The following is a 26798-nucleotide window of genomic DNA, read 5'->3' as shown; positions in this document are numbered from 1 at the left end:
TGTGAAATTCCCCGCATAGAAACACGCTGCTCATCTGATTCTGATTCCTTACAGCAGCAGAAAGGGCAAATCGTCACTAAATGACAACAAATCCAGGGTTTCACATCCTAGGTATGCAAACCTCTCCATGGATGTATGATACTGGGACAGGAGGAAAGGCAAAATGGCAACAGCTGCCACTTCAGCCTGAAGTTGGTATTTCCCTGAGACGAGCAGAGACGAGGCAAAAACCATTTATAATGATTGCACTCAGCCCTAGCGAGGCTGCTCCTTGAGTGCTGTTTTCAGTTTTGAGCTCCTCACTGCAAGGAAGACAGCTGGGAGAAGAGAAGGGAAAGGAAGAGAGGAGAGGAGAGGAGAGGAGAGGAGAGGAGAGGAGAGGAGAGGAGAGGAGAGGAGAGGAGAGGAGAGAGAGGAGAGAGAGGAGAGGAGAGGAGAGGAGAGGAGAGGAGAGGAGAGGAGAGGAGAGGAGAGGAGAGGAGAGGAGAGGAGAGGAGAGGAGAGGAGAGGAGAGGAAGAGAGAGAGGAGAGGAGAGGGAGAGGAGAGGAGAGGAGAGGAGAGGAGAGGGGAGAGGAGAGGAGAGAGGAGAGGAGAGGAGAGGAGAGGAGAGGAGAGGAGAGGAGAGGAGAGAGGAGAGAGAGAGAGGAGAGGAGAGGAGAGAAGAGAGAGAAGAGAAGAAGAGAGAAGAGAAGAGAAGAGAAGAGAAGAGAAGAGAAGAGAAGAGAAGAGAAGAGAAGAGAAGAGAAGAGAAGAGAAGAGAAGAGAAGAGAAGAGAAGAGAAGAGAAGAGAAGAGAAGAGAAGGCTGCAGGGAGACCTGATTGCGGCCTTCAGTGCTTGGAGGGAGCGGATAAACAGGAGGGGAACGGCTGTTTGTGAGTGTGGGTGGTGACAGGACAAGGGGAATGGCTTTAAAGTGAGCCAGGGGAGGTTTGGGTTGGATGTGAGGAGGCAGTTTTTCATGCAGAGGGTGGTGAGGCAGTGGCACAGGTTGCCCAAGGAGGCTGTGGATGCTCATCCCATCCCTGCAGGCATCCGAGGCCAGGCTGGATGTGGCTCTGGGCAGCCTGGGCTGCTGGTTGGCGACCTGCACACAGCAGGGGGTTGGAACTGATGAGCGCTGGGCTCCTTTGCAGCCCAGGCCGTGCTGGGGTTCTGTGAGTCTATGAAGATATTAAGGCCCTGGAGCACATCCAGAGAAGGGCAGCAGAGCTGTGGAGGGTTGGGAGCACAGTCCTGTGGGGAACAGCTGAGGGAGCGGGGTGGTTCAGCCTCGAGCAGACAAGGCTCAGCAGAGACTTCGTGGCCCTGTCGAGCTCCCTGAAAGAAGGCTGCAGTGAGATGGGGATCGGCTGCTGCCAGGGATCAGCGACGGGAGGAGAGGCGATGGCCTCACGTTGGGAATTCAGGTTGGATATTTGGAACAATTTCTTCTCCAAAGGAGTGGTGATGCACTGGCACAGGCTGCCCAGGGAAGTGGAGGAGTCACCATCCCTGGAGCCGTTCCAGAACCATGGAGATGTGGCACTCGGGGACACGGTCAGCAGGCGTGGTGGGGTTGGATGTGGGGATCGTGGAGATCCATAATGACTCTATGGCTGCACCGAAGTACAAGCCGAGGAAGCAGCCACACTCCCCAGCCTGCTCCTATGCCCCCCTTGGTCCCATCTGTGTTTCCACCTATGTGTCTCTGAGGAACACACTCAAATAAGGACTGCCTCCATTCCCACCTATTTTCCATGGACCCAATGGAGCTATCTTTTAAGAGTCTCCAGATCCTGCTAGCTTTCCCAAATGGCAGCGAACAAAGAAACAAATGCTGCACTCGTGGGCAGGTTTACTCTTCCAGTAGCTGCCAGGGATATAGGAACACTGCCCAGTACATCTGGGACAGTTTGCTGTGTTCTGTAAACTGCCCATTAAGGGTTTTTACAGCTTGCTCTGAGCGGGGGCACAGCAGGCAGGGAGGCAGCAAACCTGACTTTCACAGGTTTCTACTGGCACAGCATGGAGCTGCTGCACTTCAGAGCTGCTGAAAGACCAAACTGGTTCTCCAGGCATAACCAAAGCAGTCGGGTTTAAAGATATTATTTTGATAAGGCTGCAGTTTTCTGCATGCACATCTTTTAAATGTACATTTGGAGGCAGGTGTCTGATCCCTAGAGCTTGAAGCTTTAAGTGGGACTGAATTGACCACAGTGACACAGAAAAGGCAAATATACAATGAATACTTCCCATCTGTATCCGGATTGAAACACAGCGATGCATGCATGTCACAAAGAATCACACCCCAACACAAGCTAAAGAACCCATTAAACATGACCAATGTGGGAAATCCACTTAAAAAGCCAGGAGGACTAAATAGCGTGTGCCCAAGAGTCCCAACAACTGGCCAAGACCCCCAATGTGCTCAGAGTTGTTACAAAATTCTGGGATTTTGACACCCTGAAATAGCATTTCTGTTGTGCTGCTGGATTGAAACTTCCATGGGATGATGCCTGCAATTACCTGGCAGCCATCCCAGCACCATTTCCAGAGGAGTAACTGAAGAACCAGTACACATGCCTCTATCCAGGCAGACAAATACTACTCATACCAAGCAGTTCAACCTTTTGAAATACCTCATTGTCATAACAAACAGACAAAAAACCCACCACCGCTGTGATTCTGTTCTTTGACCGGACGCTGAACTCATCTGATAATGTAATACAACAAAACTAATAAAACTTGGTGCATCTTATCTCCAAGCATCCTTCCTGACACCGTGGGACGTTGGTGCTGTGCGTACATCACACAAGCTGAGAACCAAGCACTGGTCACCAGCCAAGAACCATGATGTAGGTGGGGTTCTGCAGAGATTTTATCAAGCCTGATCTTATTCCAAAGCTCAGAATGACAGAATGGTTGGGTTGGAAGGGACCCCAAGGATCACGAAGCTCCAACCTCTCACCAATGCAGGGCCACCAACCTCCACATCTCACAGCAGCCCAGGCTGCCCAGGGCCCCATCCAACCTGGCCTTGAACACCTCCAGGGATGGACGGGGATCCACAGCCTCTCTGGGCAGCTGGTCCAGCACCTCCCCGCTCTCACACCAAACAACTTCCCCCTCACACCCAACTGAAATCTGCCCTCCCTCAACTTAACAGAATCACAGAAAAAAAAAAAAAAAGAAAAAATAATCCCCCCAAATTCCAAATATTCCAAATCCCCAACAAAAAATAATGTTAATTGTTGTGTTTGAGGGAGGCCAGGATGCTTCTGATATAGGAGGGGATGGGACAGGTCAGAGTGTTTAATTTTATATTTTTTTTTATGCCATTAATGACTTCCTAGGAAATGATTATTCAGAAATTAACAGTCCAGAAATCCTAAATCACAGATTACAAGGAGCTGGAGAAATTATCAGTAAGGGATCATCACGCCTTGCTACAGATTGCAATACGTCATCCCCAAAGGAAGACCCGCATGCTCACCATCAGGGACCTCTACACAGACATCACTCAACTCCGTGTCTTTTTCCAGGAACACCTCTACAAAACAGAGGTCCTCATAAAGCGACACGCTGGGAGCCAGAGGCTCTGACTCACCAGGAAAGATTAGAGGAGCTAAATACGTCCTTGGTAAGCAGTGACTCGTGAGAACACGTGGCCAGGCTGAAAATAACGATGAGCAAATGGAAGGTGAGAGAACCAATGCATGAGGTGGTGAGAAACAAGCTAAAAATGAACAATGGAAAAAGGAAGGTGGAGGAAAGGTCCTGCCCTGGCAAAGAAGCCGAGCTGAGGGTTTTCTGGCTGCGACGGTGCTCATTTGTCCTTTAAGATGGTTTGTTAGTTTGGGACAGCAGAGCAGTGCTATGTGCTCAGCTGTGCTCCTGCGCAGCCCCTGGGGAGGCCCCAGGACAGTGATCCAAATCTCAATAAGTGAAGATGACAGAAAGGATGCAATTTGTTAAATCATAGAATCATAGAATCACCAAGGTTGGAAAAGACCTCCAAGATCATCCAGTCCAACCGTTCACCCATTACCAACAGCTCCACTGAACCACGTCCCCCAGCATAGCATCCAGTCTTTATAAATATCCACATTGACGGTGGTTTTGGAACCATGAATAAAAAGCCCTCCAGGCACATACAGGTATGATGAGTTCCTTCTTAAACGAATTCCAGAAATAAGGATTTAAGGAACTCATCACAGCAGGCGCCGGGGTTTGCCACAGCAATGGGAATGTCAGCAGTAAAATGCGGATCCCAAAAGGAACTGGGCTGGCTGCACCATGGTACAGAACAAGGCAGAGTCCTTCTGGAAATGAAAATATTCCACTTCCTGGACAAACAAAATCCATACTGCACAAATATACAGAGCACTAAAGCATTTCTGGAACTAGAAATAGAACAAAAGCCCAACACCTGTATGTGCTGGGGATGCAGGTAGAGTGACATTGAGATGCTTTATCCCTTTTCCTAAGTTGTTTGGTGTGAGAGCGGGGAGGTGCTGGAACAGCTGCCAGAGAGGCTGTGGATCCCCGTCCATCCCTGGAGGTGTTCAAGGCCAGGTTGGATGGGGCCCTGGGCAGCCTGGGCTGCTGTGAGATGTGGAGGTTGGTGGCCCTGCATTGGTGGGGGGTTGGAGCTTCGTCATCCTTGGGCTCCCTTCCAACCCTGGCCGTTCTGTGATGCTATGAAAACTACTGCCTCACTCACTGTGAAGTACAGGAGTGGCACAAAGAACAAAACTCACTGAGAGCCCAATGCTGAACGGAGAAACAAAAGTGAGGTGGCTGCAGAGAGCTTTGCTTCATGGATGGGAAATGGAAGAAAAACTACGGAGTACGGAGTACTGAAGGCTGATCACAGTGCCACGTCATCCACAGCCAACAAAGTTCGAGCAGAACAGGTGTAGGAAAGGGCAGTGAGAAAGACATCAAATGGAGAACTGATCTTAAAGCAGAACCTGGTTTCATCAAGCTCACGTAATGAAAGCTGGAGCTGTGGCTGATGGCATAAAGTTACAGAAGGACAAAGGCTCCTGCTGCAGCAGAAAATACGCTTTACAGGTTAAATTTAATAAAAACAACTTGAGTTGGAAAACAACTTTTTGCTTTCTCATCATTCCAGAATAAGAAATCTGGAGAAGCTGTGCAGCAGAGAAACCTGAGCAGGAGGAAACGACTGGCGTTTAATAAAGAGTTTATGAAATGGGGTACAGCATATGGTTACTGGTCCGAACGACGGGGCAGAGAGCACCCTCAGCAAGTTTACAGCCAGCAGCACGGGGAGCAGGGGGTACATCAGCGTCCTGCTGCCATCCTGGGGCTCTGGCCAGGCTGAGAGATGGGCTGAAGGAACCTCACAGGATCCAACCAAGAGCGCAAAGCCTTCACGTGGGGAGGAACAGCCCCACAGCAGGATGTGCTGGGGTACCTGGCTGGAAAAGGACACGGGATCCCGGTAGGATCCAGGCACGACGTGAGGCAGTGATGAGATCCCACCGCCGGGGAGGTCAGCGGTACAGCAGGACGCGATCCTGCCCCTCCATTCAGCAGTGCTGGGATCGGTGCGGGTTCCCAGGCATAATAAAGACCTGGAGACAGGCGGGAGAGTCCAACAGAGGGCTGCAGGGAAGATGAAGGGCCTGAAGTAGCTCTGCTGGGGAGAGAAGCTGAGGGACTGCAGGGACGTGGCTCTGGGCACCCGCTCCGGGTATCCCTGCTACAGCACATCTTGGGCCTGAAGGACCTTGAGGTCCCTGCCAGCCTCAACCTGTGAGGGTGGTGTGATTGCAGGAGACTCGACTGGAAGAAAACCTGCACACCTCATTCTTAAATTTAGCTAATTGCTCCTGAATTGAACACCGAGGGTTTTGGGGGGGGATGAAGTCTGTTTTCCAGAAGTGCCAACCCATCACAGCTCTGCCTCACTTGAGTTCCTGGATCACAGGCAGAGATTACATCCTCCATCACGAGGTCTAAAGCTACACCACAAGTTGTCTTTTTCCGATCCTGACACAGAAAATGCTGTTCAGTTTGCAAATACGAACCAACGTTTTAAGACGTGCAAATGCCCCACTTACTTCTAGAGAGGTTACTGACACCTGTTGCTTTGGTGTAACGCTGGGCCTAAACAGTGAGACTTTTATCAGTTAAATACATTCTGTTTTGCTGTTTCAGAAAAGAAGATCAGATGGTTCTATTGCTTTTTGCTTTTGTTGTGGTTTCTTTTTTTCCTATTAGAGCATCCGAAAAGGAATGTCCAGAAGAGCGTACCCCCACAGCGAGTGACACGGGCAGGCTGGTAACAACAGACAAGGAGAAGGCTGAGATATTTAACTTTTTGGCCTCTGTCTTCCCTGATAACTGCTCCCCACACAGCCCTCAAACATTTGGTTTGGTAGGAGGGGATCAGGGAAGCAACATCCCTCCACACTGTAAGCAAAGATCAGCTTCGTGTCCACCTGATGAACCCGAACATCCACGAGTCTATGGGTGCTGATGGGGTGCATCCCAGAGTCCCGAGGGAATTGGCTGACGTGATACCAGAAGTTGATACGGGAGAACCAGCATGGCTTCACCAAGGGCAAATCCTGCCTGACCAACCTGGTGGCTGTCTATGATGGTGTCACTGCATCAATGCACAAGGGAAGAGCCACTCATGTAATCTGGACTTCAGAAAGGCCTTTGGCATGGTACTCCACAACATCCAAATTGGAAAGAGATGGATTTGACGGGTGGACAGTTCAATGGATGAAGAACTGGCTGCAGGATCGAGTCCAGAGAGTGGTGGTCAATGGCTCCACCGTTGGATGGAGACACCCCAGTGCCGGCGTTGGGGCCAATACTCTTCAAACAGCGACATCGACAGTGGGCTTGAGTTCACCCTCAGCAAGTTTGCTGATAACACCAAGCTGTGGGCTGTGGTGAAGCTCCAGAGGGCTGAGGTGCCATCCAGAGGGACCTCGACAGGCTTGAGCAGCAGGCTCAGGGGAGCCTCATGAGGTCCAACAAATCCAAGTGTAACGTCTTAGACTGCGAGAGGACTGCTCCCTCAAAAAGTATATCCTACTCCCGTCAGCTGAGCACGCGATTTCTTGCGTTATACAAAATAAGTTTGCCTTCTCAGGGTTCAAAACTCGCAGATCACACTGTGAGAAAACTGAATTTTCTACATGAGAACCTGAAGCGTGACGGTGTCCTGATAGGTACAGCGGTGCCACCCAGCAAACGAGGCTACGACACAGAGCGGCAAAGGCAGCACTGCAGCAGCATCAGGAGAGGAGGAGGGCTGTCCTGAGCAGCTCCCACAGGGTAAAGCTGCTCCAGGGAGATGACCTGACTTGCTCCTGGCTCCAGAGTGACATAAGAGCAGAGGAAGCTGACAGAATCTTTTCCACCATCCACCAGCGACCTCTAAACCTCTACCATCAGCCCAGCTTTCTCCTAGGGCCCCTCCAACACAAGGAGGACACGGAGCTGTGAGGGTGGGGAGACACTGGAAAAGAATTTCTGCCAGCACCCAGCGAGGCTGTGGATGCCCCGTCCCTGCAGACGCTCAAGGCCAGGCTGGATGGGGCTGTGAGCAGCCTGTGAGCAGGAGGCGTCCCTGCCTATAGCAGGGCTTGGAACCACGTGGTCTTGAAAGGTTTCTTCCAACCAAAACCACTCTGGGATTCTAAGGAGAGAAATTACCACCATACCTTCTCCAAACGGCCTCGCACAGCTGGGAGAACGCATCACAGGAGAAGCAAAAGCTTACAAAGCTCCTCAGCCAACACAAGTTGCCTCTGCAAAGCACCTCCTGGCTTTTATTTTCAGGTGCTCCGTAGAAGACACATTAAGACCAGGCAAACACAAGGGGAGGACATTTGTGCTCTGCTATCACCGCAGACAATGCAGCACCAAGCAGAACTCGGGACTCCCTTTGCACTGCAATCCTCCATTCCCACAGCAGCTCTTTTGAGACTATTTCTTAGAAAGTCCTCTGAAATCAGGCAAAATTCAGTTGCAAACCTCATGCCTTGATATACTACGTCACACCTCCAGCAGCCTCTTCGTGATTCAGAAAAGGCCATTTCCATCTGTGCTGCAGACTAAACCAAAACACTGGCAACTGAGGCAGCGGTGGAATCTCAGCATCAGCCACTCCTGTGCTTCTACAAAGTTCTGTTTTCCTCTGTAGCAGAGGTGGAATCTCAGCATCAGCCACTCCTGTGCTTCTACAAAGTTCTGTTTTCCTCTGTAGCAGAGTCTCCCTGGCCCTAACAGTCAAGGAGCTCCGAGGTGCCAGCTGCGTGCACAGCGCGGTGCTCCCTATCCCTGATGGTGCCGTGCTGACAGAAGTCAGGTTGATGTCTCCACGAGGTCAGAGCTCAGTATTAGGGTTAAGTAATAAACCATAATCAACACTCAGTATTTTCTTTTAAGAGTTGCATAAAAATAGAGAAGGATTGCGATCACAGCACTGCGAGTTTACGACCATCTGCTCCCCAAAGCTCATCTGCTGCGGGCACCTTCAGCCCCCACCCGCATGGGGGATCTTCTGCGTTTTGTCCTTGGGAGCTGCAGCACCACCTCACACCCTACGTGGCACTGCACAAAGAAGGAACAGCACTACATGGACACCAGAACAGCGTGGGGCCTCTGATCAGCTGCCCCCCCCCCAGGTCTCCAAGAAGTCCTGGGCAGTTCCATCAGATGCAGGCAGAGCACAGGCAGGAGACAAGGAAGGGCAGGCAGCATGCCTGCTGGTACGAGGCTGAGGGTTCCTGGCTATTGCATATGCAGTAACCTCCTCATATTGACCTCGAGGTCTAGCAGTGCTCAGCGAGGAACAAGAGCAGTTCCCAAATAGAGGACCTGGAAGTGTCCGCACTGAGCTGCTGCCTCTTCACCTGTGACTGCAGAGTTGCACAAAGAGAAATGCAAGACGTGTGAATATGTTTTTCAGTGACCTACAGCTAAAGAGATAAAAAAAAAAAAAAAAAAAAACCTTTAGCACACACAAACAGTGCCATCAGGTCGAGCCAGTTCCCATTCCACTCGAAGCAGAAATAAAGTATCTGACGTCTCCCTTCCAGAGCCTTCCCCCAGCACTAAGGAGGAAGAGCCCCCATCCCGCACCTGAGGGAGGAGCAGAGAGGCACATTCATGGTCAGACAGGCCAGCAGCTCTAGGACTGAAGACACGGGCCTGGTGCCACTGTGCTGTCTCCAAGAGAAGCATCCTCCATGTGAGCAGTTTCTACTGACACAGTGTCTGCCTCCTGCCAGGGGCAGCAGCATTCTGCCTCCAACAGCTCTCTGTGAACACTGCCTGCAGAGAACCACTGATAGAAGGGATTAAGCAAACCTGCTGAAAACTTGTGTTTAAAAATAAAAAAATAAAAAAATAAAAAATCAGGGAAATAATCGCAGTCAGAGGATGAGCTAAGACAGCAAAACAGCATTTAAACCAGGGTGCGGAACGCGACACATGACAGAGGCTTTACAGCACCTCCCGTGCCACCTACACCTTTCTGATGTCCCAAAGCACTGAGCGAGAACACCTGGGGGGTGTCCGTAGGGGCTGCATAAGATGCAAGCATCATTAACTAACTCCAGTCCACCTCCTTCATGCAATGGCACAATGCCTTGAGATCCGTTCTCTGCCAGACCCCTGAGGGTCATCCCACCGCACCCAGAAGATCCTGGCGCCCTCTGCTCCGCCTGGGCTACCATCAACTCCTGAATGCACGTCTACCAGTTCTTCCACCTCCTTCCTCAGCGCACAGCAAATAGGAACTGAGCCTTCCACCCGTGACCCCTCTGTTCTTTCACATTTCTCCCTTCTCAGTCTGGATCTGCAGCAGCCATTCTCACCTCGGGGACGGAAAGGGAGGGAAAGGAGCAGGGAGAAGGAAAGCAGAGGAAGAAACAATCATGGTGTTGGTGATCGGTCAGGTCCAGAAGCCACTTGACCCCAATAGATCAGAGTTCCCCTACAACAAGGGGCGAGCCTGGGAAGCAAATCAAGCAGACGGAATGATTTTCGGCAGAGAGAGAACAGTGGGAGTGGTACAGACCTCTTCCTCCTCAATGCGAGCAGGTTCAATCAGCAGATTATTGGCTTGATCAAACGACACCCCCTGTTAGGACAGGAACCAGCAAAGAGGCATGCGGATTAGTGGAGCATCAACCAAACCCACCACCACAACCGCCACCACCACCCAACACAACACACAGACGCACACCGCTCTGGCAGGGCTGCCCACCGAGCAGACCCTGCTCACACTGCTCCTCGCAGCCGCCTCCGAGCGAGGACGGGGACGGGGCTGCTCCCACGCTTACAGCGTGCAGCACGTCGGCACGGGGCGGCCGGCCGCAAGCTGCCCCCGAAAGGCCTCCCTTCGTCCGTGCCGACGCACCGAGGCTGTGGCCGCCGAGTTCAAAGCACCGCTGGCCGCCTTCACCCCCCGGACAGAGCTGCAGGGTGCTGGAGGAGGATGGAACGACCCGGGAGAAATGGCTCGCGGTGCCCCCTGGTGGCCCACGGAACGAGGCCGGCCCAAACCCAGCTGCGCTGCGCCCAAACCTACAGGGAAACGCTGCTGGCTCCCAAATGCAGGAACGTCCCCTGAAAGAATGCTGTCCTGGTTTAAGGACCTTGCGTCCCGCGTGCCCTGGTCGACCTCCTTCCTCACTGCATCGACCTCCTTCCTCACTGCATCAACCTCCAGTGGGACGCCGCGTCCCCACATTCCCACTTCTCCATCAGCTCGGGAGGAGAGCTCGTATCTGGAGTGGGCATCCAGCCCAGCCCAAGAAAATGAGAACTGTGGCTCCCAAGCAGAAGGTTGAACTAGTAACAGAGATGACTTTTCCTAACAGATACCAAATGAGCTTTGAGTCCCAGCTCGAAACAAGCCTTTGGGTCAGAGCATTGCCCCACCACGGCAGGTGTGGGTGCAGGGCACTCAGGACAGCTTCACGTGCTCTTAACAGCAGCAGCCACAACACGTTTTCACTCTGAAGAGCTTCAGAGGCAGTAAAGGAAACTGCATACCTCATCCCTAAGGAGCAAACATCGCCTCAGACAGCAAGGCAGAATGCACTGAGGGAAAGGTTCCTAAGGAAACCCGAGCACAGGAGCTTTCCCTGTGCAGCCTGAACTCCAGAATGGGGTTGAAATGATCCCAACAGCCTGGAGCATGCAACAAAACAGGTTTTACTCCAGCACATCCTACCTACACCTCACCCATACGACCTGCTGGTGCCATACAATGCGATGGAGATCCACCTGCATTCCAACCTCTGCCTCCCAAGCACACCTCATAAAACCGTCATCAGTTTCAGCAAGAACTGCTCTGATCTCACACGGTGTCCCCTAGAAGTAAACCCCTCTGTCGCTGCGAGCAGCTCCCTCCACCAAGAATCTGAGTCCCTAACCAAACAAACGTGGTGGGGTTCATCTGAGCAGAGCCAAGGACCTCTCGACTCATCAGCCCCCTGCACGACCAGAAAGGCCCACTGCCGTCCCATGTAAATGGGGGAACTCCACAGCAGAAGCCCCCCCAAGTAGCACACACCCCCCGTCAGACCTCACCCGTGCCGGGGCAGGCACAGGGAGCACTAAGGAGAAGGTGCTGCAACCTGCTCTCACAGCACAGGAAGAACTGTGGCAGAAAGGCAGTGGTAAGCAGCCCGAACCCAAGCTTGAGGTTAGGTCCATCCAGAGACACAGCTCATCATCCCAGGGGCAACAAGAGCAGGTGAGGACACGGAGAGGAACGGAGGAACTGTCAGCAGTAAGAGAACTGTTCTCGCAGCACAGATCACAACATCACACGTAACGGGCAGCGTGTGCTCACAGCACCAGAAGTCAGACACGAACAGCGTGGCACAGCTCAGACAACTGACTGCAAAAGCCCCAGAATGAGCTCCAGCTCTCCCACCCCCAGCACGTCTCTACCCAAGTGCTGGAGCCTGCAGTGTTTTCACTGGTGCCACATCGACCTGCTTGGCAGTTTGGAGCAGAAGGGAGCCCTGGCACCCTCCGGTCCTCTCCTCCCACAAGACCTTACCTTCACTGATGGCTGAGCAGACAAAGATCCGTTCTTCCTGTCATCCTCATCCCACGCTTCCTCCTCATCCTCGGGCTCCGCGTTGTTGTTGCAGCCCCCCAGTTCCTCCTCTTCTTTGGGGACTCCATCGCTGTTCAGCCCCTGCAGGAGTGCTACCACTGCCTCTGGTTTGGGCAGCTTAGTTATCTTGAAGTGTTTCTTATAGTGGGGCGTGTCCTTGCGGATGAGCCTCTGTTTCTCCACTGGGAACGGCCGCTCTTCATCTTCATCTTCATCCTCGCTCCTTATCAGTGTGTCCTCAGCAAAGTGTACAGTGGGCTGCAATGGCAAAGGCCCAGAAAGGCCGTGAGCCTCAGATAACAGCCAGAACATCTGCTCTCCCTCCAACACCAACACAGGCAAAGCCAGCACTTCTGCTTTCACACCACAGAAGATGCAGGATTACATCTCGATCTCCCTCTAACTGCTTTTCTCCCCCACCCCCCCAGTATCAGCCCCTTCACCCCAGACACATCTGTCAGTTCCATGGGCGCCCAAAACTGTACTCCTGATATTCCCACAGTTGCTGTTTGGCTCCCATGTATCCCCCCTAGTCCTCAACGAACCCAGCTACACCAGGGCCCCCAAATCTCTTCCTGCAGTCACATGCCATGCCCTTTATTTGCCTCCAGCAATGCCCAAATCGCACTCTGTACATCCATTCACCATTTTCTCAGAAACTTTCAATCCTTCCAGTTCTTAACTGGATCCCACGGCACTTCCCAGATTCCTACCTCATTGTATTCCACTTCCACATCTTCATCCTCCTGGACAACCGCTTCCTTACGCTCTTCTTCAGCTCTTGGCTTGGCCTCCTTCTCCAGCTCCTGCATCTCCAGCACCTGCCCGTTCGGCCGGCTCCTCTGCCTCTCCTCTCCCTGTTCCTCCGCCCTGCAGTCAGCAGAGACGGTGCTGTTGGAGAGGTGGGAATCCTCGCTGCGGTTGGATGTGGCACTCAGTCTCTTTTCCTGAGATGATGACAGATTGTAAAAGTCAAGATGGAAGCCCAGGCAGGAGGTGGTGCATTGCAATGAGACCGCTGCAAAATGGAATACGTTCCACTGCCAACGGAACCGGCTTTTTCCTCGGGCTGCCGTTTCACCCAGCTCCACCTGTGTCACCACCGATGCGGGCCTTTACGGTCAGCGTCACACCTGTGCAGCAATGCACCACCCCCCAGTCCCCTGGTCCAGTCTTCGTTCAGAAAATCAGTGAGTTCCCCTCCCTGCATTATGACAGAAGTAGCACACGACCCCCCTTACGCCCTTCTCTGCGTCCCGGCTGCACCTCCTGCCCCATCTCAGTGGCCCCGCTGACCCAAGGTGGGTTCTAACCCATGGAATGCAAGCAGTCCATCCTCAGCCTGTTCCCACACTTCCCAAAGGTTTTTTTTTCTGCCCAGCTCACAAACACAGCCTCCCCGTTCCCCAGGTTGCTGCACGCTCTCTGTAGTCCCTTTCTTAGCGAACAGCACTCACTTCTGAGCTGGATGAATTCAGGTCTGCGCCAGGCTTTGCAGCACTGACCTCACTGCGCCGAACTTCGATCACTTTCTTCATCACCTTCAGTTCACTGGGATGAGGGGTTGCTCTGCGCTGTAAGCCCTACCAAAGGAGAACACAGAGCTTGGGATTTCACAGAGAGAGCAGCCCTAAAAGGGGATCAGTTCAAACCACGTGTTCTATCAGACCAGTGGAGCCCCAGCTGGATGAGACCCAAACGTCACACTGCAGGACCTCATCTCTGCACTACTGTACAGCTGGGAAGAGGAAAGAAGTGGGAGATGACATTCCAAGCAGCAGCGAAAACCATCTCTGTGCTGGAAGGACAGGTGCAAATACATTTTATTGGAATGATTCAGATTAAGATCATTTCTCTTCACAAGATTAAAAAAAAAAAAAAAAAAAGGAGAAAGTATTCTGCAAGAGATTTAAACCAATAAATATTTGCTGTAAACTGGAACTTCTACCCTTCCCTTTGCACCTGTAGTTCAAGGAAAACGATCCGCCATCCTTTTTGAGTCTGTCTGCAATTAAAACGATGTGCCCACGTTTCCACAGGAAGGTCACAACCCTCCAGGAGCTCCTTACCCGCCTCTCAGCTCCAGATTCCTCCTCGTCGTCTCCTTTGGGGTCATCCAGGAACTGAATCACACTGACTCTGTTTAAGTTCGTGTCCGTCCAGCTCTCATCCACGCTGTTCTGCAGAAGGTTCTCTGGGGAGAAAGACAACAGAGTGGGAGCTACTGTCTGAACACGTAGGGTTGTGTGCATGGATGAAAGACAGCTCTCAGCCCATCAGGGCACTTCTATCAGCCCGTAGCAGAGGGCTCTGAGGGCATCGGATGCACCTCCAGATCTTCTCACCTCTGTACGTGGCAGCTTCTACAGAACCTAGTGAAGGGTTCAGGCTCACATCTTAAGGGCCAGAGGAAAAGGTCGGATGAAGGAACAGATGAGAAGCGCTAACACAGTTATACTGCCACAAGAGGAAGCAAACCTCACAGATAAGGCACTACTCGGTCAACAGACACAAGCAGAAGACCTGAAAGCAAGGCTGCAGCACTCTGCTGCTCTCCAAGCAGTCTCTGCCTTGGAAAGTTGGCATCAGCCCATTAGGAGTCCAAGTGTGCTGCAGCCACTGCAGTAACCAAGAACGCTGCAACCAGGCAAAGAGAGGTTTGTGATCTCTCCTCTACATCACCCTCCAGACCAACGTACACAGCGTTCATAGAATCACAGAACTGCTTCAGGATCGCCGAGCCCAAGCACAGCCCAGCCATCCCAGCCCAACTCTAACAGCCCTCTGCTAAATCACGGCCCTGAGCACCACCTCCAGACGGTTGTTCAACACCTCCAGGGATGCTGACCCAACCGCCTCCCTGGGCAGCCCATGGCAGTGCTTCACAGCCCTTTCTGCACACAAGTTCCTCCTGACATCCAATCCAAACTCATGAGGTCCCCAGTCTTGGTTATGGGTCTCTAGTCTGAATTATGGGGTCCCAGTCTGGGATATGGGTCCCCAGTCTGCATTATTGGGTCCCAGCCTGGGTTATGGGGTCCCCAGTCTGATTTAGGAGGTCCCATGGGGCCACCAGTCTTGGCTATGGGTCCAGTCTGAGTTAATGGGTCTCCAGTTTGGGATTTGGGTCCTCAGTCTGAGTTACGGAGATCCCAGTCTGACTTATGGGGTCTCCGGTTCGGGATATGGGGGCCCCAGTCTGGGTGTGGAATCTTCGGTCTGGTTTATGGGATCCCCAGACGGGGGGAATCACAGCATAGAGTCACAGAACTGCTCAGGTTGGAAAAGACCTGAAAGATCACCGAGTCCAAGCACAGCCCAGCCATCCCAGCCCAACTCTAACAGCCCTCTGCTAAATCACGGCCCTGAGCACCACCTCCAGACGGTTGTTCAACACCTCCAGGGATGCTGACCCAACCGCCTCCCTGGGCAGCCCATGGCAGTGCTTCACAGCCCTTTCTGCACACAAGTTCCTCCTGACATCCAACCTAAACCTCCCCTGGCACAACTCGAGGCCGTTTCCCCTCCTCCTGGCCCTGTCAGCAGTGAGAAGAGAGCAGCCCTGCTCTGCTGCAACCCCCTTTCAGATACTGGCGCAGAGCAATCAGGTCTGCCCTCAGCCTCCTCTTCCCCACACTGAACAGCCCCAGACTAAGCACCTCTTACCTAGGCTAGGAGAGGGCTGCTGGGGAAGCAGGTAGCACGTGAGAACTTTTTCTCCCGTCTTTTCATCATCCTCTGTCTGGAATTTCAGCATGGGCTGGGATTGGTTTTCTGCCAGCCACAAGGCTTTCAGGTTAAGGTTCGTCAAAGCAAAGGGCAAATTCTGCAGCCTGCAAGAGAAAGGAAGAAGGATAGTTAAACTTATTCATGACGAAACCCACTCAGCTCCAGACTGCATCAAAGACAGAGGGAACCACTGCAGGTCCACCTCTTCTGTACGCGCAGAAGCAGTGATTCGTGCTGCACGTGGCTCTGCCACAACCACACACTGGACTCTGCAAACACAAGGAGCTCAAAGCAGAGGACAGCCCCTTCCTGTTGTTGGTTTGTTTTAAATGGACGTTTTTGAACTCTTCTACCTGCAGCCAATGAATTCGATGCTTTCTAAATAGCAAAGCCTCAAATCCTGCTGCGCGGGACGTGGCCCTTGGCAGAACTTTCATCTTCCCGAGGTTCGAGCACAGAAACGCGCAGTGAACCAGATGCAAAAGTGGGAAGAAAACAGTCTCCATTCCCACATCAACTGCAGACCTGCAGTACAAACAGCTGTTTGCCCAGGCTGTGCTTTGTACACGTCCACTGCTTGGACTGAGTTTTATTCTGTAGATACTGATATTCCCAGAGAGACACCTGAAGGGCACAGAAAGCACTGCTATAAGCCCAGCCTCACTGCCAAAACAATGGAGAAACTGAGCTGGCCCTAAGAACTCTGAACCAGGTGTGCCCACAGTAGCCCTCAGCTGCATGTAATCAAGCAAACAGAAACACATCTGTATTCACACAAAACTGACAGAGAGCCCAGCACCCACTGCAGTCCACTGCCAGGGCCTGAAGGCAGGACAGCAGGTGGGAAACAGCCAAAGCCACTCTCAAGCGTGCATGTTGTGATGAGGAGCACAGGCGTGGGCACTGAGCGAGGAAAGCGAAGGAGAACAGGAGGAGAAGGAGGCACTCTTCTGCTGCCCTGAGAAAAGCCCAAGGAGAGGCTCCGGAGGCACATTTCAGTGCCCCAGGCCACAGCAGCATCTCCTGCACATCAGAAAGCTTTGGCACCGATTACCTGAGGATCGCTGACACAACACTTCAAAATCTGGAGGCATGAATACAGGGGACGGGAGGAGTCTTGTCTGCAGGACAAGGGGAATGTCTGCAGGAGTCCCCTTGTCTGCAGGACAAGAGGAAACGGTTTGAGGTTGAGGGAGGGCAGATTTCAGTTGGATGTGAGGGGGAAGTTGTTTGGTGTGAGAGCGGGGAGGTGCTGGACCAGCTGCCCAGAGAGGCTGTGGATCCCCGTCCATCCCTGGAGGTGTTCAAGGCCAGGTTGGATGGGGCCCTGGGCAGCCTGGGCTGCTGTGAGATGTGGAGGTTGGTGGCCCTGCATTGGTGGGGGTTGGAGCTTCGTCATCCTTGGGGTCCCTTCCAACCCAACCATTCTGTGATTCTGTGCAGTTCCCAGTGTCAGCTTAATGTGGGTGTTTCCACTCAGAGGGCTGCAATCCTGTTACAGACAAAGCATTTCATGGAGCCCAAGCAGGCCTTAATGAAGCTGGTGTTACTCTCGTAACTGAGACCAAGAGTTAACATTGGCTCTCTGAACCGAAATAAACTTTAGGGCCATTCTGTGATTGTGTGTGAGGTGATGGACTCACGTTGGGAGTTCAGGTTGGATATTTCTTCTTAGAAGAGGTGGTGATGCGGCAGCACAGCTGCACGGGGAGGTGGGGGAATCACCATCCCTGGAGGTGCAGCCTGGGCTGCTGTGAGATGTGGAGGTTGGTGGCCCCGCATTGGTGGGGGGTTGGAGCTTCGTGATCCTTGGGGTCCCTTCCAACCCTGTGATTCTGTGATTCTGTGGACGGGGATTTCTCCAGGTCTTTGTTTCACACACAGCAAAATGTCCCCACATATCTGCCCAACCCAAAATAGATTCTACTTAATGTTCAAGCATCGTGGAAAAGGCAAAAAGGCAGGCAGGAAGTTGGAGGGACACAGTCTTTTTCAGATCCCTGTGCAGCTCCTCCAAACTGCTGATGAGATCAGCACAGATCCAGCATCTCCCAAAACAAACCAGGACCCAGATCATGGCACCTATTTGAGGCAGCCTCTTTAGAATCATAAAGGCTGGAAAAGACCTCCAGCATCAAATCCAACCACCAACTCATCCCCACCGAGTCAAGTTCCACACCTCCACAATTCCTGAACACCTCCAAGGACGGCGATTCCACCGCCTCCCTGGGCAGCTGTGCCAGAGCCTGACCTCACACCCTAAGAGCAGCTCGGACACTTTGGACGCCCACAGCCTTTCGCCCTCCTGCTGACCTGTTTCCTGCCACGTCCAGGACGTGCAGCTCGGTGGTGTTGGCGAGCTCTGCTGGCAGCAGGGCCAGGCGGTTGTCTCGCAGAGACAGGACGTTCAGGTTGGCGCAGCCCCCAATCTCAGCTGGAAGGGACGTCAAACGGTTCCGATCCACGTTCAGGTTTGTCAGCTTGGTTAGCTTCCCAAGGGATTTGGGTAAGGCCTAGAAAGGACACAATTCAGAGGCTGATAAAGGACAGCAGAACGGGTATAGAGCCTTCTTTACAAGGAAAAGAACTGCCTTCTGTCCTAACAAGACGAGATTCCAGCAATTCTCACTACAGCCTCGGGACAGGCTCTCCCTCAGGTTCACAGCCTGTTCCGTGCCAACTATTTACCTCGGGATGGCTGCTGGTATACTTACTGTCAGCATGTTCTCTGTCAGGATGAGTTCTGTTAGGTTTTCACAGTCTCCAATTGACTCCGTCACCTCTGTCAGCCGATTCTGGTCCACCTTGAGGATGGAGAGCTGCTTCAGCTGACCTGCTCAGGGCAACAAGCAAATGTGAAGTAGGGCACGGAGAGCTACGTGTCCTATGATTACCTGCTCTAAATACCTCCCCAGAGGGGTTTCCTAACCCAAGAACATAGGCTCTTCCTCCCAGCCAGACTTTTTCCACAGATTTCATCCATGCATCCCTCCAGAACTTGAAGGGACCTGACAAGCAGGAGGGAGACTGACTATTTATACATGCAGAGAACGACAGAAAGAGAAGAAATTGCTTTAAACTAAAAGAAGGGAAATTCAGGTTAGTGTTAGAAAGAAATCCTTTACCCAGAAGCGCTGAGACCCTGGCACTGCTGCCCAGAGAGGCATGGATGCCCCCATCCCTGGAGCTTCTCAAAGCCATGGATGGGGCCCTGGGCAGCCTGACCTGCTGAGGAACAACCGGCCCACAGCACAGGGTGGGAACTGATGATCTCTGAGGTTACTTCAATCTAAACCATTCTAGGATGTGATTCTACAACACGGATCAAGAACCCAAACACCCCCTGCATAGTTCTGCTCAACAGCACCGTTTACTGCTTCTGCCCTCTCCCAGTGAGCACATCCATCAGGCCCAAATGCTCTGACGGGCACAGCTGTGCCTGAAGCCTCCCCAAAGGAGGAGTCCTGCCCCACTTCCATCCCAGTACTCACCGATCCCATCCGGAATGCACTCCAGCAGGTTCTGTGACAGCAGCAGGTCTGTCAGCGCTACCAGCCCACTGACCTCGTTGGGCAGCTGCTCCAGCTTGTTCTCCGACACATCCAGGCAAACCAAACGGCGGAGGTTGCCCAGCTCCTAGGATCAGAAAGGAGACCCTGTGGCTCAAAGCAGCAGCACAGGGAGGGAGCAGAGTGGTGAGGCAGTGGTCCCGAACAGGTACTCACCGGAGGCAGAGCAGAGAGCTGGTTGCGGTCCAACCACAGCTCACGCAGGTTTGGCAGCGCTCCCAGGGTATCCGGCTGTAACACAGCACGACAGTACGGCGTCAGCCCTCCCAGGAGGAGAAGTTGCTCTACGATCCTCCAAATCCCACCAAGCCCCTGCAAAGCTTGGCACTCCTGCTGTTTTCGCATCTCCTAAACCATTTATCCAAAGGTGTGCAAACTCTTTGCGTCAGAACGCGGCAATCTGTTTGGGAACGTCTGGGCTGCCATACGGGCTGCAAAGCTCCAGCAAGAAACACGGGAGACAACAGCAAACACCTCCCAGCAGCGGGCAAGACAAGAGGGAAACAGGGATTTGGAGGGGCTTTCTGCCAAAAAGCCTTCCAGGACTTAAAAGCAGAATTGAAGAACAATTTAATTCGCAGCTGCAAAACGAAAAAATATCACTGGGTTTCCCCCAAAGTCAAGGAGAGCTGGATTTCAGGACTGAGCGTTGGCTCCCAGCGCTCCATGGAGACGCTCCTGTCTGAGGGCACACACCGTGTGCTGGGCTGACACCGCTGCCAGGACTAACGTGGGATGGTCCTTCACCTTCTGGTTGAGAAATTACATCAGAAAGGGGAAAGATAAAGTTGGCCCAAAAAGGAGCGACAGCACAGCACAGAAGTGAAAGGAAGCAGCAGACAAAACCTCCCTGGAAAGGAAAATCCTTCGGCAGCTGGATAACAAGAGAACTCAGAGCAGGAGAACTTACAGCAGAACAAGGTGTGCATGAGGACAGTAGGAAGGGCCAACACACCAAAGGAAAACTGTGCTGGGAACGACGACTGGGCAGAGCCTTCCATACAGCTTCAGGGTCTGCTTCTGTGCACTTCAGACAAAAACCCACTCACGTGCACAGAGGTGCAGGTGCTGCCCCTCCCACCCACCCACGTTGCCTCCCCACCACCCCTCACCTACCAGGACTTCCAGGTCATTGCCACCAAGATCCAACTGCTCTAACTTGACAAGGAATGAGAGCGAACTGCAAAATACAGGGAGTAGAAATGAGAGGAGAGAAAGGAAGAACAGAGGGTTAGCATCATCTCAAAATAAATAAATAAATAAATAAAATAAAATAAAATAATCACACAATTCTGACTAATTCCTAAACCTGACGGAGCATCCCCACCCCTTCCATAGTCTGAGCCACCCAGTTTAGGGACACTGATACCTTCCTGACATCAGACTGTCTGCACAGGGAACTGCATTCAGCAGCATCACAGCTCCAAGGTAGGCAGTTTCCACTGTCACCCGTCTGCCCTCTCCCCCTCCCACCACAAAGCATCACCTGAGCAAAAACATGACAGTCAACAGTCCACACCTCAACACTGTTGCCCATTTTGTTGCAAGAAGGGGATCACAGAGCAACAAACCATGGGAAACAGCAGAGGACCACACGTATCCCAGGAGACAAGGGAAGCAGAACTGCAGGGAGAGGCAAGAATGAAAAATTTAGCAGCCCTGAACTGAACTGCCCAGTGGGATGGCCATGCTGCCTGGGGGAAGGGGGAGGATGCCTCAGCTGAGATTAAGACACACAGACAAGGAGATCATCAGGCAAGATGCTGCAAGAAGCCCGCAAGGAACCGCAGTCAGCCAACAGCAGCGGCCCAAAGAGGTGCCCTGTGCATTCAAAACACACTGCTGATATCAAAGGCAGCCCCACAACTGCAGGACTCAGTTCTTCTGACGTGGCCCAGGTGGCTCTCAGTTCAGTCCTACCCATCAGCTCCAACAACTGCTCCCTTAAACAGGGCTTGCTGGCTCTTGCTTTGCAGCGAGGCACAAATCCCATTTAAACCCTGCCTATGCTCCACAGTGAGAGACTTCAGACCTCTTTATTATCTCTATAAGGGATTGTGCTCATAAGGAAACCGCTGCATTAGTCTGCCAGTACAGCTCTGCATCTCAGCAGCTCCCACACCAAGGTACTGGAGGCTGAAAACATGTGAGAAAGCAGTAAGAAGTCTGGCCTGCTGGACACAGGCAGTAAAATAAGGGCACTGCATGGGAAGACAAGTTCTTGTATTTCCCAGCAGTGGATTTGGAGATGTTAACTCAAGCAAAGGTTTATCAGTTACACTGCCAGAAGGATTCCGTTGGATAGCAGCATCCCATTATAGAACCACAGAGCAATGACAGCTGGAAGGGACCCATAAAGATCATCGCATCCAACGCCTGGACTCCTGCTCTAACTGTACATTTGCTCTTTGACCTCTCTAAGCATGAAGCAGCCCTGACTCTACCTCAGCACCTTCACAGTTTGGTTTCCAAAACAGGGCTGAGTGAACCGTGGGATTCAAGCTGATGTGAGCTCCTACAAGATGCACCAGCACAGAGCACCCCTCACCATTCATGGGAGCACATCAGCACAAACCACGCTTCCAGCTGATCGGCAAGACCTGTCCCACCACGTGGGAGAGATGAGGAGCAGTAGCAGCTGTACAGGATGAACTGAAGGCCAGCCAACGAATTCACACTTTGACAAGTTAAGGTCACTGCAAGTTGGAAGAGCAATAAAAAAGCAGAAGGACGCTGATAAACTGTGCCGTCACAGATTCGCAGCACTGAAGCCATTCATTCTGATGAGACATTCTGATTTTTGGCAAGATCACCTGCACTTGTTTAAAGTCATGCCTGGGCACAGTTTGTAGCCAGACTAAGTACAGATCTCATGTTTGATAAATAGATCCGACACAAATTGCCTTGGCCTTTAGGACTCTAGTTCTGGAAATGATCCTGTCAACAGTGGCACATGGAAAGAAGCTGCACTGCAGAACGAGCATGCAGACTGCATTTAATGCTCAGAGAAAAATCCCCAAACTCAGAGCACGTTACAAGGGAACTCAGGGAGCCAAAGGAACATGGGGGTGTTTGAGATCTCCTGGAAACCATCTGGGTTTTGTCACAGATGGAGTTCTCAAAATCTGTACGCTTCCTGGTGTTCCCAGATGGTGAAAAGCCACTGGCATCATTCTTCATCGCATCTCGGAAGCCCAGTTCTGGATGCAGCTTTTGGACCTCTTTTCTCATGCAGTTTATCACAGTGGTAGCCTCTGCCTGCAGGAACACTGAACTCCTCCAAAGACAGCAGTGGGCATCACCACCAGATCCGAACTTATCCAGCTTCAGCTCTTGCCTTCACTGTTCTGGCCCTATTCCTTGTGGGTTCACCTCAGCTGGAGATATTACGAGGACACGACCTTCCTGCAGCAGGGCTTCAGCGTTCAGCTTCTGTGCACAAAAGACCTTTGGGACTTTGGGATCAGGATGAGATGACAGAGTTAATTTGAACTAAGCTTCTATCATCACACACTCACCAGGCATGATGGCTGGGAGCTGCTCAGTGCAAACTCAGCTCTGTTTTGGAAAGGACTGCCTGAACGGTCTCAGCTGATTCTACAGGTAGATATAACTGATGCCATACAAACCCCGTGCCTGCAGATCTCACAGGAAAATAATTACCAGTAAGAGCACACGTGAGTCACAGCAGCGTCCTGCAGAGGGGGAGGCGCAGCTATCACAGAAGCAGCAGACTAAAACCCCAAATACTTGCAGTACTTGTCTCATTAGGTGCTTCTTCTGCCCTCTTTTTAAAGCAAAGCAAGAGAGCGTAGAAGAAAACACAGGCAGCCAGACCGAATACTTGCCACAAACAGTAAGGATGCTAAGGAAGGGTGACAGCACAGCCACTGAGGACAGAGTGTGGCCACAAAACTCACTGCTATTCAAAAAAAGTCAGTTGGAATCCCTTCTGATGTACAGGAGTGTTAGCTGGATGGACAGGCAGGCAGAACACAAGCTGACAGAGCTGCTGGAGATGCAGCAGACAGTCCTTACAGGCTTCAAACTGAGCTCTTCCAACACCCACAGCACTACACTTTTTTCCTCGTTTTCCAAAACAACCATCCTTAGGAGGAATAAGGATTCTCATGGAATCCTGTCTGTTGAAAAATCAGACCCGACACAGAGGCCGTAAGTACCTTCCCCTGCTGTTGAGCCCTGTGCCATTTCTCTCCCTCCTGACGGCAATTTAGAGACACGCAGCAAGATGCAGCTGACCTAATCAAAGCTTTCAGCTCTCCCAAGCAAAATGACAGATTCCTTATGTAAGTCCACAACGGATCAGTAGGAGAGATGGGGCAGGAGACCCCTGAAGCCACGTGACACTCACGTTGGTAGAGTCTTTAGCAGGTTCTCCCGAAGCTCCAAAGTCACCAGGTTTGCCAGACTGCAAGAGAAAAGGGAATGAGAAGGCCAGACTCACTGAAAGGACAAAAATACAAGAAGATCCTCATGTCCCTTCCCTTGAGACAGCCCCCAGCGGCCTGCACAAGTGCATGGATCACTCCATCATCACAGGACGGACCACAGCTGTTTGGAAAGGGGCGCTCACAAAAGGAGAGGGAGGACTTGGGAGGCCTGGATTTACTCCTCGCCTCTGCCATTGGCTGTAGGAAGCGTAAGCAGCTGAGATCCAGGAAAGGAACCTTCTTACAGGCTGCCTTTCACAACAAGGATAATACCCAGGGGTGCATTATCAGGCAGTACGTCCAGGAGAGCAGCACTCTGTAGCTGGAGGGCACAAGCCCTGTGAGTACGGTGAGCGTGGTGCCCCGCTCCCACCTTCCCCTCCTTGCTGAGGAGCAGAGCCACACTCACTTCCCAATGTCGTTGGGGAGGCTCTGAAGGGAAACATCGTTCAGGGCCAAGTGGCCCAGGCTGCGCAGCTGCGTGAAGCCCTCAGGAAGCCTGTGAACAGACAACAGAACAAAACTCCATCAGTGCTGAGCTCTCTGCTCGCGCTCCCAGCAGCCAGTCCTACCCCAACTGGTATAGCAGGTGTGAAAGAGAGAAGCAGGAACCAGTCCTGACCCAGGACATGCTCCGTTTCCAGCATGACATCACTCCCTTGCACCAAAGTTGCTGCACGTCCAAGTGACAAACACGTCTCTGAAGTATTTAAGCATGGATGCCAAGTTGTGCCAGGTCATCACAAAAACTTGAAAGGAGGGAGGGTGAGCCACTAACCCAACCACTCAGCAACGGATACTGCTGCACTGCCCAGAATCGGGCAGTATTACCAAAACAGGTTTGAGGTATCGCAGAGGAAGGAAAGACCTTAAAGAGCAGAAATCCTTTCCTGCTTACAGGCTGTTCCTGGAGCAAATGACACACATCTCACAACTCTGAGCCGCAAAAAAATCGACAAATCATTGCAGGGTTAGCAGTGCCCGTGGTACTACATGTCACACCTGTGCTTGGGGATCCCCAACGACTGAAAAGCTTCTGCCCTTCCCATGTCAGGGTTTGGCACCACCAGAGGGAAGCAGAGAGTTGAATCTATTTAACCGTGATTCGGGAAGCACCTGCCCAGCAGTGGGAAGAGCAGTGGGCATGGGGAAGCAGACTGGCACTTATCTCCAGGGGCTCCAGCAGACAATACACCACGACATGGGTGCCTGAAAGCGTGGTTCCTCAAGGCAGAAAAGCCAGAACTTTGCAAATTCAGAGCCATAGAGGCAGAATAATTGAAGAGAAGGCAAAGTGCTGCTGTCGGGCATAGCTCTGGCCACCGCGATACCAAAACAACCCATCGATTTCAAGGGATGGCCATCCTAAGCTATAAATAAAGCAAAGAGCAAAAAGGTCCAACAGATAACGAATGACAACATGCAGCTTTCTTACAGTCCTCTGTGATCCAATCAGTCCTCATCCACTCTGCTTTGTGCAGCACAGTGAAGGAGGAAGAGAGGAACCAACCTATTCTAGGAGGACAGAAGTCCTTGCCACCCACCCCAGTGGCATCGACATGAACAAAGCCTCAGCAGCCCAAGCCACAGACCCCGCAGAAGAAGGGGCTGGCACCAGCTCTTTCCTATGCTGAATGTCTCACGTGTCACGGAGCGGACAAGCAAAGGTCTTGGCAAAGGGGAGACGACTGCAAGATGCAGACCAGAGAAAGGATGAAGAACTTCAGCTCTCATTCCCAGCTACACAAAGGGGCCGCAATGCACCCTCCTACCTGGAAAGGGGATTCCCACTGAAGTCAGCGATCTCCAAGGATTTGCAGAATTTGATGCTTTCTGGGATTTCTGGAATGTCTAGGAGGGGAAAAATAAAAAAAAAAAAGACATGAAAGAAACGGAGGCCTGGGAAGAGTCTATCGTGTGGAAAATGGGACACCCGGTACCAGTGACAGCCTGAGACACAGCAAGACAAGTGAATGTTCACAGCTCCAGCCCCACGATGGACCACTCTGCAGCACTGCGAAAGGGAAATGCCTCTTTCAGAGCAGAAGTGCAGAGATGTGGGGCTGAGGGGCACGGAGCTGACCTTACCATTGCGGGAGATGTCCAGTTCCACCAGCTGCATGAAGTTGGCCACCTCGGGGGGAAGCCTCTGGATCTCATTGTCGCTCAGGCCCAGTTTACGGAGGTTCAAAAGCCTGAAGAAAGGCTGGGACAGAAAGAGAACAAAAGCGGGTCAGCAGAGCTCCGTGAGCAATTCTCACCTCAGGGTAAACCCAGGTATCCATCCTCTCCTCTCAGTGCCTGCCCTGGCGAGGCTTCAAAGTGCACTGCTGCACAGATGGGAACCCCAATTACAGTCTACAGAGACGAGGGTGAAAGTCAGCATTTAGTGAGGTTAACTTAATGACTGATTTCACATCTCCATCATACCACTGCCCTTCTCCTTCCCTTGGACAATGCACCGCGAAACAGGGCACCCATCCCAGGCGTTCAGGCAGTGCACAGTGCAGGGGTCACTGCACAGCAGCTGCCAGCAGACCTGTGATGTTCATGGGCACGGCTCAGAGAGGCCAAGAAAGGAGGAAAAACAAACGGACATCCCAACCAAACTCCCATCCTCACTGTACAGCAGATGCTTATGGCAGTTCGTCTTGTCAGGACATCAAAAACAGGTTCCCAACCTGCAGGGAAATGTTTGTACCACCTGGACTGGAGAAAGGGAGAGTAAACTGCCTGCAGGACCCAGAACTGGAGGAGGAAAGCAAACATTTCTCATAGAAACGTGCACTGAGTGACCCCAGAGGTCTGCTGGTCCAACTGTACCCGACTTCTTCACACCCCTGTCCTCGGAAATTAATTATTTGGTGGCAAACTGGAAGATCCCATCAGACACCCTCTTTCCAGACATTAACAGCTCTCAGTATTTTTACCACCA

At 52.1% G+C, this 26798-nt stretch overlaps 1 protein-coding gene across 50 annotated transcripts in view; it reads right to left on the bottom strand.

The window, feature by feature from the left end:
- Positions 1 to 26798, bottom strand: part of SCRIB (scribble planar cell polarity protein) — a 121201-nt gene that overhangs the window by 77872 nt on the left and 16531 nt on the right. For 47 of the 50 annotated variants that reach the window (XM_085214619.1, XM_085214607.1, XM_085214615.1 and 44 more), the window contains exons 2-16: positions 25952 to 26069; positions 25636 to 25714; positions 24273 to 24362; positions 23785 to 23841; positions 20529 to 20592; positions 19569 to 19643; positions 19335 to 19479; positions 18558 to 18676; positions 18157 to 18356; positions 15781 to 15947; positions 14184 to 14308; positions 13572 to 13697; positions 12828 to 13061; positions 12055 to 12372; positions 10057 to 10119 (exon numbers count right to left, since the gene is read on the bottom strand). In XM_085214619.1, the coding sequence (XP_085070745.1) occupies positions 10057 to 10119; positions 12055 to 12372; positions 12828 to 13061; positions 13572 to 13697; positions 14184 to 14308; positions 15781 to 15947; positions 18157 to 18356; positions 18558 to 18676; positions 19335 to 19479; positions 19569 to 19643; positions 20529 to 20592; positions 23785 to 23841; positions 24273 to 24362; positions 25636 to 25714; positions 25952 to 26069 (1980 nt within the window). The remainder of the gene's footprint in view (positions 1 to 10056; positions 10120 to 12054; positions 12373 to 12827; positions 13062 to 13571; positions 13698 to 14183; positions 14309 to 15780; positions 15948 to 18156; positions 18357 to 18557; positions 18677 to 19334; positions 19480 to 19568; positions 19644 to 20528; positions 20593 to 23784; positions 23842 to 24272; positions 24363 to 25635; positions 25715 to 25951; positions 26070 to 26798) is intronic. The other 3 variants (XM_085214614.1, XM_085214618.1, XM_085214611.1) reach the window with 2 other exon arrangements.

This window comes from Meleagris gallopavo, chromosome 32 (assembly GCF_905368555.1).
Source record: "Meleagris gallopavo chromosome 32, MGAL_WU_HG_1.1, whole genome shotgun sequence".
Lineage (NCBI taxonomy): Eukaryota > Metazoa > Chordata > Aves > Galliformes > Phasianidae > Meleagris > Meleagris gallopavo.
Note: the sequence above shows the minus strand (reverse complement) of the source record. Positions and strands in the feature narration are given on the sequence as shown.